This window comes from Protopterus annectens, chromosome 7.part0 (genome assembly GCF_019279795.1).
Source record: "Protopterus annectens isolate FY-2018-M chromosome 7.part0, PAN1.0, whole genome shotgun sequence".
In the NCBI taxonomy this organism is placed as follows: domain Eukaryota; kingdom Metazoa; phylum Chordata; order Ceratodontiformes; family Protopteridae; genus Protopterus; species Protopterus annectens.
In genome coordinates this window covers 392,891,681-392,910,443 of record NC_056739.1, presented here as the reverse complement: position 1 = coordinate 392,910,443, position 18,763 = coordinate 392,891,681, and the positions used below count along the sequence as shown (strand labels likewise).

The window sequence follows — 18,763 nt, the reverse complement described above, 5'->3', positions numbered from 1 at the left end:
TCAGCTACAGCACTGCCTGAATCAGTACAAGGATTTCAGTCGCAATATACCAGGAGTCTGAACATGTCACAACTTCTGCAGTCCAAATGTTCATAAAATGAATACATGAAGCAGTCATGGAGTTGTGTCCCTGTGAAATAATGACAATTTATAATGGAATGCCGGTTAGTACTACTCTGTCAGCTCTGTCATGATTTTGGTATCCCCACCAAACTGCAACAGTAACTACCAAGTAAACTCATTTTTCAAAATTCACTTCAGCTCTGACAATTTACTTAAAGGTTTGCCATTCTCTTACAAAGAAAAGGCTCTTGTTTTACTTCCTAAAGTGGACAAGTTTCAGAGGCAGGAGTCTTGCAGTATGTTTATCAGAACAATGATTTTAGGAAACTGTCTAGTCTTTTCCCCTCACAGGTGGGATGCTTATGGTTGTTTTCAGTGCCCAACATCTGTCTGGGAGAAAATAAAAAGTGTGTGTGTGTGTGTGTGTGTGTGTGTGTGTGTGTGTGTGTGTGTGTGTGTGTTTGAGAATCAGAACTATATTTCAAAATACAAGGCTTGCGACTATAGGGTTTTAATAGGGCAATCTGCTAACCTTCACTATTCTGCAAGTGGCCCACAGCCTCTGATGGCATATCTTAAAGGAAGACATGAAAGTTACACACAATAAAAGCAGTGCACTACGCACATTAAGGAAGACGAAGACAGGAGGTGCAATATGTACATTAACAGACGTCACTTATCTACCACATCTGCTCAGCATTTTGAGAAATTCTACTGACTTAAACGAACACAAAACCATACAAAAGTGAACCTCATACAGACCGGAATTGAGTAACAGGCAATGCAGCAGTCCAGGATTATTAGCACTGCCTAGCTACTAGAGTACAAGGATGTGGTCCTATTGGGACTTAAAAGCCTTTACATTACCTTCACTTTGCCCTCCAACAGGAACAACATGGCCTGGGACGAGTCCATAACAGTGCCAACCAGCTTCTGGCTTATAGGTGGGGAGAGGCTACTTTTGCCTGTAAAGATCCTAAAACACTGGAAGGATCTCAAGTGGGGCATGTAAGCTGATCTGTGTGATTTCTATAGACAAAGCCTGGCTTAGATCTAAGTACAGGTAAATGTGAACGTCTCTTTCTCTGAGATGGGCAAACACTGAGACAAACCTTTTGTTAAAACATCTGGAATGGATTAAAGCTCACATTTCAAGAAGGAGAAATTAAAGTACTACTTCTTCATCCCAAACTTGAGGAACATTCTATGGGAGTATCATATGAGGGCGTGAAGTAGCTGTTTCCATGGTGACCTTTCTAGGTTCACTGTTCTGTCAAGAGTAAGACAGGATAGGTTGGATATATTACCTTGTATAGGAAAGTCTGTCTGTAGAAGGTTCTGTAATGTCAATCCATTACGGAACCTACAACAGTAGTTTTCTTTTCCAAGTTTGAGACTTTCTGGTCTGCCCACCTTTTCTACAAACCGGACAGCTAGTGCTAACAAAAGTCTCTGCTGGCTCCTTATGATTTTGGAACTATCCCAAGGTTTTTTTTACCCCTGATTTCTGATCCCTGGTCTCTCCCCAGGGTCACTACATTACAGGCTAACTCTGATCTGACCACTTGCCAGGTGGATCTTGTCCCTGTGCACAACAAGACCTCTTGGACATGGAGCTAAATATCTTCCTGTGATGGTGGTAAAAGGAGTGTAGAAGCCAGGACTGTCATGTTGTGGCCACCTGGGGATTTTCTTTAGGCCTTACTTCTAAGTGATATGCAGGGTTAATGTCTGCAGTGGCATGTAATAGTGCCACAAATAACACCCAAACTTCTGTGGTGGCACATACCTTTTGCCCCACACCTGAGAAAGCAATGGCTTCTATTTCATGGCCCCTTTATCACTCCCAAAGGTTGAGACTGCCACATCCATTACACACACCTACATCCACTCCCCAGGAAAGGCATGCAGGCATCTCTTCTTCATTCTTTTCCCCCCTAGCCAGCTCTTGCAGGTATCCAAGTCACTTTTCAAACTCGGGTCACCTGGATGGAAGTCAGGGCTTTATTCTTCTTGCCATGCTGCTGGCTGGACAAAGTCATAAAGTGGCGCAAGACCACCAGTGATCCATGGACAAGTTATTTACTTATTTATCAGCACTTGTTGACAAGGTAAGTATGAATGAGCAGTGCCTTTTTCTAGCAGAGGCTCAGGCAGAAAAGCTCCATTCTACAAACATCATGAACATAATTTGCATTGTTACATTACTGCGGTGGTGGTGCTGCGGTAGTGTCATCGCCTCACATTAAGACGTTGTCCTGTTCTACTCTCTGCTAGAACGTCTTCTGTGTGGAGACATGCGTGAATGGGCGTACCTTCGTTGAAGATTGTGCATCAGGGCCAGCAATTCAGCACGTAAAAAATCTACTGCCAATCATTAGCGGACCGGAGTTCCGCTGTGGCAACCCCATCCAGGAAAAGCCGAAAGACACAACAACAACAACATCACTTGCATTAATTTTCTTTTATGAGTTACAGTACAATTATTTAGACATCCTTGACATTGGTTACATCATTTACAAACAACTTCATTTAAAAATAACAGTTACTTGGGATGCATATGAACTTTTTCATGCAATGCAATATCATCAGCATGCACAGAATGGCAGGTTTTACATAAAAATGTTAGTTACTATAAAAATCTGTTCAACATCTAGGACATAGGAAGATAAGATAAAGAGTTACTGCAACCCAAAGAAAGGAAGGAGGGGAGGAGGCACAAGAAAGATAAAGGAGATGAGATGATAGAGGAGGGTATAGTTGTGATAACAGTACATTATGTTTTACACAGCAAAGAAGTTGGCGTGACTTCATCTAGCTACATTACTAACAGTTTTAATCAGGGGTAGTGCAGGTGCTGAGCCATTTATTTATCAGGCGTTGCTTCAGCTGGTATTTAAAGTCTTTCAGGCTGCAGACTGTTCATAAGTGGAGTGGGATGGTATTCTAGCTATTAGCAATGCAGTGTGAATACACAGAGTATCCTGTATTGTTCATAGGTAGGTACTAGGCTATTGGCCTTAGGGCCTATATAAGACTAGCCAAAAAGGTACCCTGGCTTTCGCCACCCAAGACAACTATTTTCCTGTGCCCCTGTCAAGCAGAGCCACAGAAGTGATCCCTGGGGTGAATTTCCTACTTCCCAACCAATCAAGATTTTTCTTGAAGAGTGCTAATGAGGAGCTCGTTTGACATAGATAGGTAGCCTGTTCCAGAGTATGAGAAGTCTCTGGGACAGGAATCTATCCCTCCAGCATGTTCTGTTTACTGTGGTGACAAGGTTTAGGTCCTTAGAGCGTGTTCTCAGAGGGATTGGGATTTCTTTAAGTGGAGCATGTCCAACAGCTCTGGGTTTGATATAGCTTTGTATGTTAGGCAGAGACCGCCTCTGAGTAGGCGATATGCGACGGAGTAAACCTGGAGTTTTTTGAGATGGTCTGAGTAGGGCATCTGTTTGAGGCCAGTAATCCTCTTTGTGAGGTATTTCTGCAGCCTTTCTAGTTGTTATAGATGTCTTGTGAGGTATACACCAAAAGGGGCGTTGCGCTCTATAATGGGTCTAATGAGTGATGAGTAGAGGGGAACAATGACCTCTTTCTTTCTGGATGAGAAAACTTTTGTGATGAGATGTACCCATGAACTGCCTATGAGGTAGTTCATGGGTACAGAGTTTTTACCAAAGGGGATGACAATGCACTTTTTGGCATTGAGCTAGAGGCCATGGCTTTGACACCAGGCGTCTGCCTCAGTGAGGCCCTTTTGTAGGATGCCCACATCATTAGGAGTTTCGATTATGGCTCCTAGTTTGCAGTCATCTGCGAACTTAGTTAGCCAAAGACCTTCTGTGTTAGCCCGTACTTCAGAGAAGTAGATACCAAACAGGAGAGGCCCCAGGACTGAACGCTGTGGTACTCCACTTGCCACTGGTCTGAAGTCAGATTTGGAGTCTGTTGTTTTCACAGTGTGGGTTCTGTCAGTAAGCCAGTTGGCAACCCATCTTATGACATAGGGATTTATGCCTAGTTTAATGAGTTTATCTATAATTCCAGAGTGGGGGATGGTGTTGAAAGCCTTGGCGAGATCTAGATAGGCTGTGTGGACCACCTTACCTCATCTATGGCTTTTGTGACTGCTTCAAAGAAGTCTATCAGGTTTAGGAGACATAATCTGCCTTTTACAAACTCGAACTGTGCGAGGTCCAGAGTTTGGAGATTACCAATGTCTTTGGTTACGAGTTCCATGATGATACGTTCCATGGCCTTGCAGACCAGGCTCATCAGGCTAATGGGGAGGTATTTCCCAGAGTCTGTCGTGGCTCCCCCTTTGTGGAGTGGGATAACCATCATAGTGCACCATTCAATGGGCACAAAGCCTTAGGTGAGGCTATGATTGAACATGGTACTTAGGTGGGGTGCCAGTTCATTCTGTAGTTCGTGTAGAATGCAGCCTGGGATGTTGTTAGGTCCCCTGGATGCTGTGTTCTTGGCTTTGGAGAATGAGGTTACCTGTGCAGCAGTGATTACAGGAACTTTGCATTCTTCTGGTATAGAGATGGGCCCTTTTGGGGGTGAGAGGGGGGTAAAATTAGCACTGAACCTATCTGCCAGGATGTTGGCAATATCAGTTGCTTCTCTATATTTAGTGCCATTGTGCTGTAACTCAGAGCAGATCTGAGTGTTGCCATTGAGATTCTTGACATAGCTATAGAATGCTTTGCAGTTGTCTTTAGAATAAGTGGCGATTTTGTTTTCATAACTAGCTTTGGAGGACTTTATGAGGGATTTCAGCTTCTTACTGAGGCTGACCAGGGAGTTCCTCCAATTATGGGATTTTACTCTTTTTGCAACAGTTTCTTTCTTCTGTTGTAGAGTTTGTAGACCACCAGATTGGCTTCCTTTTTTTTAGCATAGCATCTTGGTTCTGTTAGGGAAAGCATGATCCATGCACTCATGTAAGTGCTTATAAAGTGTATTTGTGTAGGATTCAGCAGTCATACCTCTATTGTCCATCTGCATGGGTGTCGTGAAGTTTGCCACTTCTGCTTAAGAAGCGCGAAGTTGGCTTTGGAGAAATTTTTTACGGTTGTTTCCCTAATAGGGAGTGGGGCGGTTTGTGGATGTCTAGGGTGATTAGCTTGTGGTCGGATCTGACCAACGAGGAATTGACCTCTGGTGTGGAGCATCAGTCACCCATGTTGGTGATGACCAGGTCTAGGATATTGCTGCCCCTGGTGGGGGTATGGATAAATTGATCCAAGGAGTTGGAATTTATGAATTCCAGAAAACGTTGAGCAAATGAGTTGGTACAGGAGTAGTTTTCCCAGCTAATGGTGGGGTAGTTGAAATCACTGTTAGGTTTAGCTATGGAGACTAATGATTTGTCATTTGTTGTGAGCATTCAGTTAGAGAAGTGAGATGAGAAGTTCAGCATCACTGAAAGTGGGTATAGTATCATAGCAACTGGAGAGATCTAAAACATTTCTGTAGAAAATAGCAACTCTACTTGCTTTTCTGTATCTTTGGCAATTGGCTTTAACCAGGTTTGTGTGGCTATAAAGAGAACAGGAGAACAGAGGGCTATACAGGCATGAACGTCTGTGACTTTCTTATAGAAGCTTCTTAGGTTGCTGTGTAGTATTTTAAGCCCTAGGTGGTTTGCTAGGTAACCCGTTGCTGTTTTGGGATGTGTGAGGGCTTGGTTTGGTGGGGTATAGGGTTAGATGAGTTTTTCCAGGATTGGGATGTATTATTGTCTAGTGAGTAATGTGACTATTGAAGAAGTACTTACATTTGAGCTGGAGTTTACAGAGCATTTTGGGCAATGGTGGAGCACGTGCTGCCTGTTTGTATTTCAAGGTGGTGATGTAATTAATCTTGAGTAGGTTGAAGAAGATATTCGAGAAATGTGTTGAGGTATTCTGGTTTACATACTGTGTGGTAAGTATAGATAAGTAAAGGCAGGCAGACAGACTTGTGATAGTTGGTTGAGAGTGTGAGAAATGCCAGTGTTACAAGATGTACTGGCATATTTAGGATTTGGAAGGCTGTATGGATAGGTAACAGTGTGTGTGTGTGGTGGGAGAAGTGTGGAGGGATACAGTTACAGGCAGTAGAGTAGAGTTTAATGTCTGGAATAATGCAAGATGTGGGGGATTGATAAACAGGTATAGGGACTGATAGGTAGTGATATGGAAATACTGATATGAATGAGGATGAATTTATATGCTGTGGAATCTGTTAATGTAGAATAGATACGGTAAGGAAGGATAGTAAGCAGAAGTATGGATTTAATTGTGTATGGATGCAATAAATGAATAAATTAAATAAATGCATGTTTATATGTTTAGCAAGGTGGCATACTGGCCTGTTCATTATACATTATGCTCATTCTCTGCCCTCGATCAAGCACAGCACTTTCTACTGTCACTGTGGACTACACAATCTCCCTCCCCCAAGGACAAGTAAATAGATACCCTTGCAAGTAGCTCCTCCACTACTCAGGCAACTATTTGACTCTCGTCATCAGAGTCAGATTCAGGACTTCACTAGACAACATGTCATAGCTGAACATTCAAAAAAAAAAAAAACTGCCCTCTTCCACAGCTGGCATTAGGTACCTGTGGGATCCATCAGCCATGTCTTTGTGGAGCTCCACCAATGCAGTCATTACCTTACAACAATTAAATAAACAAAAAGACCATCACTCATTCAGCAATATCAAAGAAACAGCTCTGTTTAACTGATGATCCACAACCACCCCTTTCTCTCACACACTCTCTCTGCCCTAATATGAAAACCTACTTTACTTGCCACAATGTACTTTGTCCATTGGTGTTTACTAGGCTGGTGACCACAAGGGCCTTTTTAAACTTAGCCATGCATCCCAAATCTCTGACAAGTTCTGGTATCCTTAAGAAGCAGGGGCCTGGGAGATGAACCTTTTACAGGCTGCCAGTGTCCATTAGAGATACAGGTGCCAAACCAGGATGAATCCTGTTTCCCATCCAAATGCCCAAGATACTCCTGAATTGGATTATGGGGGATCTCTGCTTCACATGGAGGGGGAGCCTGTTTCAGAGAAGGAGTAGTCTCTGGGATACATACCGGTCTGTCCAGCAAGTGCTATTTACAGCATAGGGAAACTTTTCGTCTTTAGAATGGGTAATTCCGATGCCATTTGTTTTGTGGATATGCATGAAGTCCACCAGGGTCTGACAATGTCTTCTATGCCAGGCATAGATCTCCTCTCAACAGCCTGTAGGAAACAGAATACTGAGATAGGGCTTTGAGTTGTCTGCAGAGCACACGTTGGTTACACCCAGTATTCTTGAAGTGCAGAACATCTGTGGACATTCAGGTTATTGGATGTGCCTGATTAGGTACATCACAAAGGGGGCACTGCACTTAATTATAGGTCTGACAAATGCCGAATACAATGGAACAATGACATCCTTAGACCTAGATGCCATACCTTTGCTTAAAAGTTGCACAATGTAGAATGATTTCCTTCACTACTGTAGAACATGACAGTCAAAGGGTAGATTTTTGTCTGCGTTTCCCCCAAGTTCCCTGGCTACTGGGTTGACTCATGTTTTTTTGTCAACATGATAGCTAGTAAGGGTGGATGACTTCTTGAAAGACACTACTGTGCATTTCTTGGCATTTAGTTTTAGTCCATGGCTCTGACACAAGTTATTTGTCTATGTCAGCCCTTTTTGAAGAACATTTGTGTCTATGGAGGACTCTATGACTACTCCTAATTTGCAGTTATATGCAGATTTAGTCAGCCAGAGGATCTTGACATTGGCCTAGACTTTAGAGAAGTAAATGCCAAACAGAAGTGGTCCTAGGACTGATCCCTGATGGGAGTCCACTTGCGACTGGCCTGTTTGTAAAGGTGGACTCCAGATTCTAACCACCTGGATCCTTTCTGTGAGCCAGCCAGCCATCCACTGGGTATCATATGGGTTTACATCTAACCTCCTGAGTTTGGGTATTGTGTCATATGTCTTGGCCAAGTCAAAGTAGGCAGTGTGAACCATTTTGCTAAGGTTACCATACGTCCGGGTTTCCCTGGACACATCCTCTTTTTTGGGCTCCTGTCCGGGCGGTTTTTGAAAATTCTGCGATTTGTCCGGGTTTTAAAACCCGGACAAATTGCAGAATTTTCAAAAAACAGACATCCCTATTTTGGAGTCTTTCCTCCGCTTTTTTTTCTTTTGATTGGCTCATATACCGGTATACGAGCCAATCAAAAAACAGAGCTCTGTTCAATGCTGAGCTGCTTGATGTTCTGCACTGAACAGAAGAGGGTCCGCTGTGCGTGTTTTTGATTGGCTCCGTATACCGGTATACGAGCCAATCAAAAAGTGGAACTCTGTTCAATGCGGAATTGCTTGATGTTCTGCATTGAACAGAAGAGGGTCCGCTGTGCGTATTTTTGATTGGCTCATATACCGGTATACGAGCCAATCAAAAAGTGGAGCTCTGTTCAATGCGGAACTGCTTGATGTTCCGCACTGAACGAAAGAGGGTCTGCTCTTCGAGGTTTTGATTGGCTCGTATACCAGTATACGAGACAATCAAAAAACGGGGCTCTGTTCAATGCAGAACTGCTTGATGCTCCGCATTGAACAGAATAGGATCCGCTGTTCGAGGTTTTGATTGGTTCATATACCAGCATACGGACCAATCAAAAATCCCCGAACACGGACCTTTTTTTTTTTTTTTGGCTCTTCAACTAAGAGCAGAGCAAAAAAAGCAAAAAAAAAAAAAAAAAAAGGTCTTTAGTTTTAGTCCTACAAGAGTAAAGACCTTTTTTTTTTTTTTTGCTCTTCAACCTAAGAGGACGAAATAATATGTACTGGTAGCAGCACATATTTTTTCGTCCTCTTTTACATACAAACAATTATGGTAACCCTACATTTTGCTCTCATCTATTGCTTTGGTGAACTTCTTGAAGTCTATCAGGTTGAGTAGGCATGACCTGCCCTTGACGAAACCAAATTAAGTTTTGTTTAGTGTGTGGAGGTTTTCCTGTCTTATTATTGATCATTTCCATGACAATTCATTCCATTGCTTTACATACAGAACAAGTGAGACTTATGGGTCTGTAGTTTTCAGTATCTGTAGATGGCCCACATTTGTACAGAGGGATGGTGGTTGCTGTTCTTCATTCATAAGGCACTAAGCCTGCTTGAAGGCTACAGTTAAATAGCAACTCCAGTGGGCCTGGTAGGCCATGTTTCATGCTACTTAAAAGGGATCCTGGGACACTGTCTGGACCCATTGATGCAGTGTTCTTAGCCTTGTGCTAAAATTCCCTTTACCCCACATCTGTGCACTTCAGTAACACACTTTTCTACTGGAACTAGACTGATGGTTACAGGAAAAGTATGGTTAATGGCAGTTAGTAAGGGAGACACAGAGTTCTGATTTGTCCCCAACAGAGATCTTTAACCATGGACTTCACTCCTTCACAAAAAATAGCAATATGATGAGAAAGATTGCAAGTACCACTCAAAAGTAGGTCTGTTAAAAGATCCCCAGGTCAGTACAAGGTAAATGCACAATTAAGTTAGTGTTATGTACTGAACGTGAAATTGGCAATGTAATACAGTAGACAGTAAATCACAGTCCTCAACGTCTTAGAGCGAAAATAAGGGACAAAGCTAAAAACAAAATTCAGCTGTATCGTATGAGGAACCTTCCTTAGAGTTTTAAAAATTCTAGTCTCCAAGTTCTACCGTAAAATAATCTCACACGCATTCATTATAACTTTTAATAAAATGTACGTCAAGTAATACTAAGTCATATTACTTCATTAAAAATTAAACTATAAAAAAATAAATAAATTAATATATTTAACCACGGTATGAGCTCCCTAGCTGAAGTTGCAAGTTAAACTTTCCACCGTTCATCCATTTATTCCACACGGTAGTGATCCACATTTTGGACATGGAAGGTTGACAGCTACGATCAAAAATAATGGGGGTGGGCACCAACCATGGACAGATCCTACATCCCTGCAGTTACTTACGCAGAAAGATGTTAACACGTTTTGCAATAGCATACATTTCTTGAAGGATATGAAATCAAACTCAAATGTCTGTTGTAATTTAGTGACTGTGATCTTCAATGATTTTGCTGGAAAACCACATATTTTATGAGGTGCAGACAAATATGAGAAAATTAGGGACATTCTGTGAAATCAGGGACAGTTGAGAGGTACACAGTACAAAGTTTTATAAATACCTACTACAAACTAATGTACTGCTTATTTGCATTAATGTTTAAAGTACTACCACTTATATATTTGTTAAAGTGTTAAGGCAAACTGATTGTAGGCATCAGTGAATAAAATTTGTGGCATGTACATTCCCACTCTAAATAAATTCATGTAAAAGCCGCACTTTGACTAAAGTTAAGTAACTTTTGTAGCATTTGATTGCATTCCATCCTATCATCATAAATCTCAAATTATATACTGAGTGACCCAAGATAAAATCTATGAAGGGATCTTATACAGAGTAATATCAAATATGCAGGTTAAAAAAGTGAGAATAACCTTGTCCATCTTCACCATGTCAGGATCTGCAGTTTTACCTCCAGGCCAGTTGGGAAGAATATGCATCCTTGAATGCATAATGCTCTGCTCACAGCTGCAAAAGATCTACTATTGTCTGCCACCCTATTATTCTCTGAGCTGTTTCTCTTGCATGGCTCTCAGTACCCCATAAGGGATATAATCCTTGGGGTTGTGTACCCCCACTGCCTCCAATGTCGACACAGCAGTCTTTATAATGGTCAGTGTCACTTGCTGACGCCAATAAAATCCAAGTCAGTGCTACAGTTTAAGGGAATGGTAATGCATCAGTCTTCAGTGCAAGGATGCCATTTTCCTACCCTATTAATCGAAGTGGTCATCCTTCTGCAATTTCACCACCTTACTTTTTTAATGCAAAAAACACATCATAGGTGAAAATGCACTCCAGTTTGTTTCACCTAGCAGCTACTCATTCTGTAAAGATATATCCTTTAACTTCACTTCTCCACCCTTTCAAATGAGTGTTTGGTCAGCTTAGATGCAATTCTTGGTCAGCTAGGGAGCTCATACCATGTGCTTCATCTGCAAGTGCTGCTTAAAGTTCTACAATGTCACATTTGTATAACAGTAACACGGGCAGAAAGTACAGTTGTATAAGAAGTTATCATAACAGTAGATGTCCTACAGAAAACTGCTGCAGTCTTCCAAACTGATTGTTTTTCACTGCCGACATCCATCTGGGGTACTAAAGCCTAAACCTTTTCAGAGGCATCATACAACCTCAGCTCGCAAGCATAGGGGTACATAAACAGATGTATGAGCATAATACCTCATACTATGTCCAAGCTAGCAACCTGAAGACATCTGAGAGAAAGGTAGTCAGCTAGATGGGGCATAACAGGAGAAGAGAGGGTGCACTCAGTCCTAGGGTCTGTCAGACAGCGCAGCAGAGAAAAAGACTAATGGGAAATGTCCAGAAGGTAGAAGGAGGATGAAAGTAATACTGCAACAGTGATCACTAAGACATGTGCTCTTACGGTAAATTCTTAAATAACCATAGCACATCCTGACTGAAATCACTGTTGCAGTATTCAAACCAGATGGGCGAGTGACAAAGTTTAAGGGAACGGAAAGGAGGATGGCTGAGAATGGTGAGAACTTTCGAAGACACCAGAAAGGACTGACCTGACAAAGGCTGTTGTAGATCTGGAAAAGGCATCAATTCTGTAGTGTTTAGTGAAAGTGTGCACAGAAGACCAGGTAGTAGCTTTCAGAATGGTTCTGGAATCTACCCTGTGAAAAAATCCCAAAAGACTACTGCTGTAGTACAGTCAGCCCTTGAGCAAGAGGGCAAGTATTTGCCATGGTGAGAGCAACAAAAGGAAGTGGACTTACAAGATCCAGCTTGCAGCAGTTTATTTGGATATTGTGTGGCCCAGCTTAGAATCTATGAAAGAGACAAATAGTTGGCCTGACTTATGACCAGACTTAGTCTTGTCCAGAGTCTTTGTTGTCAAGGGAATAAAGAAGTTTTTCACCCCTGTTCTACGGAATGGAAAAGAAAGTAGGCAGATTGATGGCCTGGTTGCAGGATACCTCATTTACCATTTTTGGCATAAAAGAGGTGATGACCCTCAGAGACACACTGCCCTTAGAGAAAATAAGAAAAGGAACAACAACCATGAGTACCTGTAGTTCTGAGAGTCTCCTAATTGAAGGGACAGCCTGCAACAAAATGGTTTTCCAGATGCAGAATTTGAGAGTAGATACGGCAGCTGGCTTCAAGGGAAGCAGAGTGACCTTTTCCAGCACAAAGTTGAGATCCTATGGTGAAGAGACAGGTTTTCTCAGAGGGTTCAAGTGCACAGCCCCTTTTAAAATTTGTTTGACCTCAAGCCTGGACATAGCAGGGGGACTGAGGGGGAGACGGGCTGAAAGGTGGGCCACAACAGAAGAATAAGTCAGACAGCTTTTCATGAGTTAACACAAATAGGATAAGTCAAGAGAAACCTCTGATTGTATAGGGCCGTAACTGCTTTCTTGATACCACACTCAAAATTTCCATTTGGCTATGTAGAATTTTCTTCTGGTGGGTCTCTTTGCCTCCTGAAGAACCCGAAACACATCCTCAGAAAACTGGGTGTCTGGAGGGAATCAGAAGCCTATTTTCCATAGGCTTAGGTTGAGGAGTGATAAGTTGGGGTGCAGCAATGAGCCCTTCTGTTGTGTGATAGTTCTGGTGATTGCCCCTGGCTAAGAGATAGAGAAGGGGGATCCAATATTGGCTTGGCCAAAAAGGAATAAACCAGTAGAATTTTTGTTCTTTTTTTGGATATTTATCAGAACTTTTGGGAGGACAGGAAGTAGAGGAAAGGCATAACGAAACCTTCCTGCCCACTGGAAAGACTGTGCATCTGTCCTCAAAGCCAAACAGCTAGGACTCCTGTTGCAAAAGAGGCAGAGCTGTTTGCTGCACTCTGAAGCAAATAAGTCTATCTGTGGTGTTTCCCATCTGTGGACTATGTCCAGCAAGACTCGTTTACTGAGCATCTAACCACGGGGGTCTTTGATGGACCTGCTGAGATAGTCTGCCAGGATGTTGTCCTGGGACAGAATGTATACTGCTCAAAGGGACATGCCTACCTTGGTGGTTAGGACCCAAGCAATCTGGGGGGACCTACATAATTGTCATGATCTGGTTCTACCTTGTGCATGATCTGGTTCTGCCTGGTTTATGTAGCACATGACAGTCATGTTGTCTGTGAATACTCTTAGAGGTGCTGGTTTCCAGAAGTATGCAAAGACTAGTAGGGCCTTAATAACAGCCCTCATCTATTTCAGGTTGATGTGCTGCTCTTTGAAGTCAGATTGCCAACAAAACAAGGACCTTGTGGATTCCCACCCATGCCCACCAAGCCTCATCTGAGGTGTCTGTGTACAGCTCTTTACTTGGAGTGTGTACAGCTCTTTACTTGGGAGTCTGCACCTTGAAAGGAAGGACTGGACTGAGATTCACCTTTGTCAGCCACCATAGGATCTCCTACTTGAGACAAGATATGAAAGAAATCTGTGTTGACCAGGGTGTGAGAAAATTAAAATCATACATTTTTCAGGTACCACTGAATTTACCTCAAATGCAACCTGGTTAAAGGAAGCATTGGTTTGGGTGTGGCCATAAATCCTTGTGCCCTGAGAATCTCCCTGGCTGAACAAGCTTGGACAGAGGTTAGACAGTGGAAGTAAGTTGTGAGGGTCTGCACTAAAGGGAATTGGAGGAGGCAAAGCTCCTTTTGTTCTCTAAAAAGAAAGTTATCTATTTAAGATGTAAAATATACATCGGACAGCTGTGAGACAGCCACATCTTTATTTTTCAAATTAGTTAGCTGTCTGAATTGCAAAGTATACTTTGAAAAGCAGATGAACAGTGAAACACATATTTTCCTTTTTAGCAAGTTAGTTGCCGGAGGCATTTAGTACAACATAGAGGACAGGGAAACAGGAATACAGCTGTCATAGCTCTCAACCTTCCATCTCCAAAATGAGGAACACCAGCCCTTACAATGTGGAACAAATGGGCAAAATGTGGAACACATACTAACGGCTTACTAACAGCTTCGACTAGGAAGGTCATAGGATGGTTTACATATGCTCCTTTTACTTATAAAGAAGATCTTTTAATGAATTATTATGATTCATTTCTATTTACCATGAATATCAGTTAAAAAATTCTTAATACTGAATGTGTGACGGACCCTTTCAATGTGGAACTTTGAGGAACATTAACTTTTTAATACCACAAATGAGGTACGTTCCTCATAATGAGGTACACTTGAGAAGTATGACAGCTGTTTTGTTTTCAATTGCCTCAGCTATTTGAGACAGGGAGATGTTGAACAGTACAATTGCTTTAGTTTGGTTAGTTTGTAATGTAGTCAATGCCTTAAAGTGCAATGTTTTGGGATTTTTTGATGGTTTGTGAAAGCACATAAAAATGTGTGTGTGTGCGTGTGTGTGTGTGTGTGTGTGCGTGTGTGTGTATTACTATACAAAAAACAAATGAATGCTGTATTGTTGAATTGATCAAAGATTATAACTCCAAGACACAATTTCCACTTCACTGGAAATGTCGGCTACTCTTTGGAACACCTGTGTGGCGTGCTTGTCTTTCATAACATGGCTGTAAATTGCTTGGGCTGCTAACGTCTACAGGAGATGCATCTGACTGCTCACATTTCACACACTTTGGCTTGACTGTAAAAAGGTGCTGTAGTATGAGACATCTGAACCATACTTTATGTTACACAGGCAATGATATATCTCTGCAGCATCCATCCATTTTCCAATAACCGGCTTTACACTTTACAAGGTCATGAGGGATACCACAACATAACTCTACAGCCAGTGGGGAACAAAGGACTGGAACCTATTCAGGGTTGGGTATCAGTCTGTCACAAAATGCACAACCTCACTCTCATACTACATGCACAAAAGCTACTTGGGGAAAGCCAGGTCATCTACAGCATGCCTTTGGGTGGTCTGAGGAAATCTGTGTAGAGGAAAAAAAAACATATGGATGCAAGAAAAATATGCAGACTGTACACAGAAGGCACCTCAACCAAAAATCAAACCAGAGAACCTCATGATGTAATGCTGGCAATACATGGCATCCTAGAGGATTCTTAACTCATTAATGGGACATTGTTGCTCTTCCACAAGGGTGCTGATGCGGAGATTTAGTTTACCCTTACAAACAAAACGGCAACAGTGTGATGAACAGAGATAAGGGGTTAAATGCTGCACAGTTCAAAAATAATGCTGAAAGACAACGGATACCACAACCTACTACTTATAGACTTACTAGTCCAGTACAGCATGCCTGCTACAGTTATGGTAAGTGCTAAGCTTCCATGACAGTTTCCTGTAAGCTTACAGAGTTTCTGATTAGGTTTATTGAATTAGGTTTATCGATTAGCACTAAGCTAACTGCCCTTGTGAGCCATTTTAAGCTTAGCCAATTATCCCTTGTGAGACTCAAACCCTGCACCTTGTGTCTGTAAATCAAACACCTTAACCATTAGGCAACCCAGAGACACACACACAGAGACACACAGACACAGAAACACACACACACACACACAGAGACAGAGACACACAGAGACAGAGACACACAGAGACAGTTCACCTACTCCTAAAGCGACCATATTGCTTTGCCTTTATCTAATTAAATTCCTTTTTTATACTTTGTGGCTACATCTTTCTTTCAGCAACAACTCAATTAATAATTGAATAAAAATGGAAAAAAAATAATTGTGATTAGCAGCAATGCCCTGCTTTGCTCGTTAAATCTCATACAGTCTCAGCAGCAGGAATGCATAGAAAAGACATCAAATGTTACAGAAGGCAAAAAATGGGTCCCACTTCCCATCTGCTGACTCTGCACCAGAACAGTTTGGTTGGCCTTCTATGTCTGCTCTTACCTACCCCTTTTATATTTCTAAACCACTAATGAATTTCTATGTAATTATCCACAAAATCCAATCAATGAAGCAAACATGCAACTACAATCCAAAGGGAATGAAAAGGAAACTCATTCTGTACATCCACCATTTTCTATCCTCCCTTCCTTGTATTACTTTCCAACTTCCTTCCACCTTACTGTAGGCCATGAAAACTCAGTAAAAAAAAACGGAATGCCTGTACAGTGCAGAACAGACAAAAAGCAAGCTAAACACATGCCTGAAAACTGGTTCTACCTGCAATGGACTACTGCAGACTGCATGATCTGTAGCTGAAGCATGTGAGCTGTGCTCCAATCGCAAATCACAGGATGGTGACCGTACAGACTTGTAGCAGGCATGCTCCTTCTCCTCCAGTTTTAGTACACCATTCACCATGTTCTTTGCTCCATTCCCTTCAGCAATGGGAGAACCAGGATTCGTCCTTAACATCCTGCCAGAAGAGAGAGAGAGAACAGGACCTACCAGTTAGGGAAATCTGATGCCATGATACCAGGTTTCATTTTAAGTACAGTAAGAAAATGGGAAGGGGTAAGAGTTTGTAATCCCTGTGTAACTTGAACCCGTATCTCTGTGCTGGGGGTAATTAGCTTTCTCAAACTTCATGTAGGGATGCAGACTCGCTCTGTAAAACCATTCCTGGAAGAAAACAAAAATCCTTCAGTTCAGACAACTACAAACTTCAAATGTTGCTCAAACAATAGCATGTCGCATGCCAATTGTCTCATGAAGTCAAGACTGGAGAATGGCTTTGTTAGACAAGGGCCATCAGCTTAAAGGGGCAGTCTTGGTGCTACACCCTGTTTTGCTGAAAGCAAGGATAAGCCCCGTAATGGTAATGAATAGTTTATAAATAGAAACGGGCTATACACACACACACATATATATATATATATATATATATATATATATATATATATATATATAAATATATATTTAGCAACACTATCACACATGTCTAGAGGTAGTTTGCCTGAAACTTACAGGAAGAACAAGGGAGAAAAATCTCTACAACCTAAATACAACATGGCCTGAGGTGTACTGACCTGAAAGAAATGCACATCTGAACAATAAATGACAGAAAATGAGTTACAGGTATACAAAGAACCCATGACTGTCAGCTATCAATAGCACCAAAAAGAGGAAGGAAACAAATTCATAACAACATTTCTATGCCACTGACAGAATCTCAGTGAGAACAATCTTGTCACACCCAGATCCACTCGCTACTAACAGAAATTAAAAAGTAATGAAGCTGCCCAAGGGACAAAGGAAGCAGTTTTTCAGTGTTGCTGACTATAAGCAGTCTCCCACATTCTAATGCCTACAAAATGACATATGTATGTATAAATATATCTGCACATCTCCCTCTCTCTAAATATGTCTACATCTATATATATATCTATATATATATATCTATATATCTATATATATATATATATATATATATATATATATATATCTATATGTGTGTGTGTATAAATGTGTGTATATAAATATATATATATATATATATATATATATATATATATATACACATATAGTATATATATATATATATATATATATATATATATATATATATATACACATATAAGTATCTATCTATATATATATATATATATATATATATATATATATATATATATACATATATATATATATATATACATATATACACACACACACACACACACACATATATATATATATATATATATATATATATATATATACGTGTGTGTGTGTGTGTGTATATATGTATATATATATATATATATATGTATATCTGTATGTGTGTGTATATATACATATATATATATATCTATATATATATATATATATATATATATATATATATATATATATATATATATATATATATATATATACATATATATATATATATATATATATATATATACATATATACACACATATATATATATATATATATGTATATATATATATATATATATATATATATACACATTATATACACACACACATATGTGTGTGTATATATATATATATATATATGTGTGTGTATATATATTTATAGATATATATATATATATATATATATATATATATATATATATATATATATATATGTAAAAAATCTCAACCCAATCGGGTGTGGAAGGAACAGCAGAAATGATCAAGACAGAGCAATATAACAGTTGAGTCCAATATTCAATGTCCAACAAATTGCAAAAATAGATCCAAGAACAGAGTTTATTGACGTAAGCGCTTTCGCGGTCCTGCCGCTTCTTCAGACATGATAAAACAGAAAGGACAAATGCAACATAAATAACAAAATTCAAAAAACGCCATTTCCTTTACTTATCTAAAAGACGTCACTTCCATAGCAAAAACATATACTTCCCAGTGTTCTAACAAGTTAAAACAGCGCAACTCACTGACCATCAATGCGCTGCTATAAAAAGCAATAGCACCATTCAAAAACTGCTTTAAAACAAACATATTGTCATAACAAATCGTAATGAAACTTATACAAAACATAATATAAAAAACCCTAGAGGGCTTCGTATACTAAATATGCCCCCGGTATTTTTTAAAATAAAAAAGGGGTTTTTTGGAACTATTTTAGTTTCCCAAAATTTGGGCCAGAGAAA

The 18,763-nt window shown here is 40.4% G+C and overlaps 1 protein-coding gene across 3 annotated transcripts in view; it reads right to left on the bottom strand.

The window, feature by feature from the left end:
- The window catches only part of SOX13 (SRY-box transcription factor 13), a 770,893-nt gene that overhangs the window by 165,641 nt on the left and 586,489 nt on the right, over positions 1-18,763 (bottom strand). For 2 of the 3 annotated variants that reach the window (XM_044076959.1, XM_044076960.1), the window contains exon 1: positions 16,362-16,551. The exons of the other annotated variant lie outside the window; for it this stretch is intronic. In XM_044076959.1, coding sequence (XP_043932894.1) covers positions 16,362-16,502 — 141 coding nt within the window. In that variant the 5' untranslated portion in view covers positions 16,503-16,551. Of the gene's footprint in view, positions 1-16,361; positions 16,552-18,763 lie in introns of those variants that run through there. 3 annotated transcript variants of the gene reach the window in all.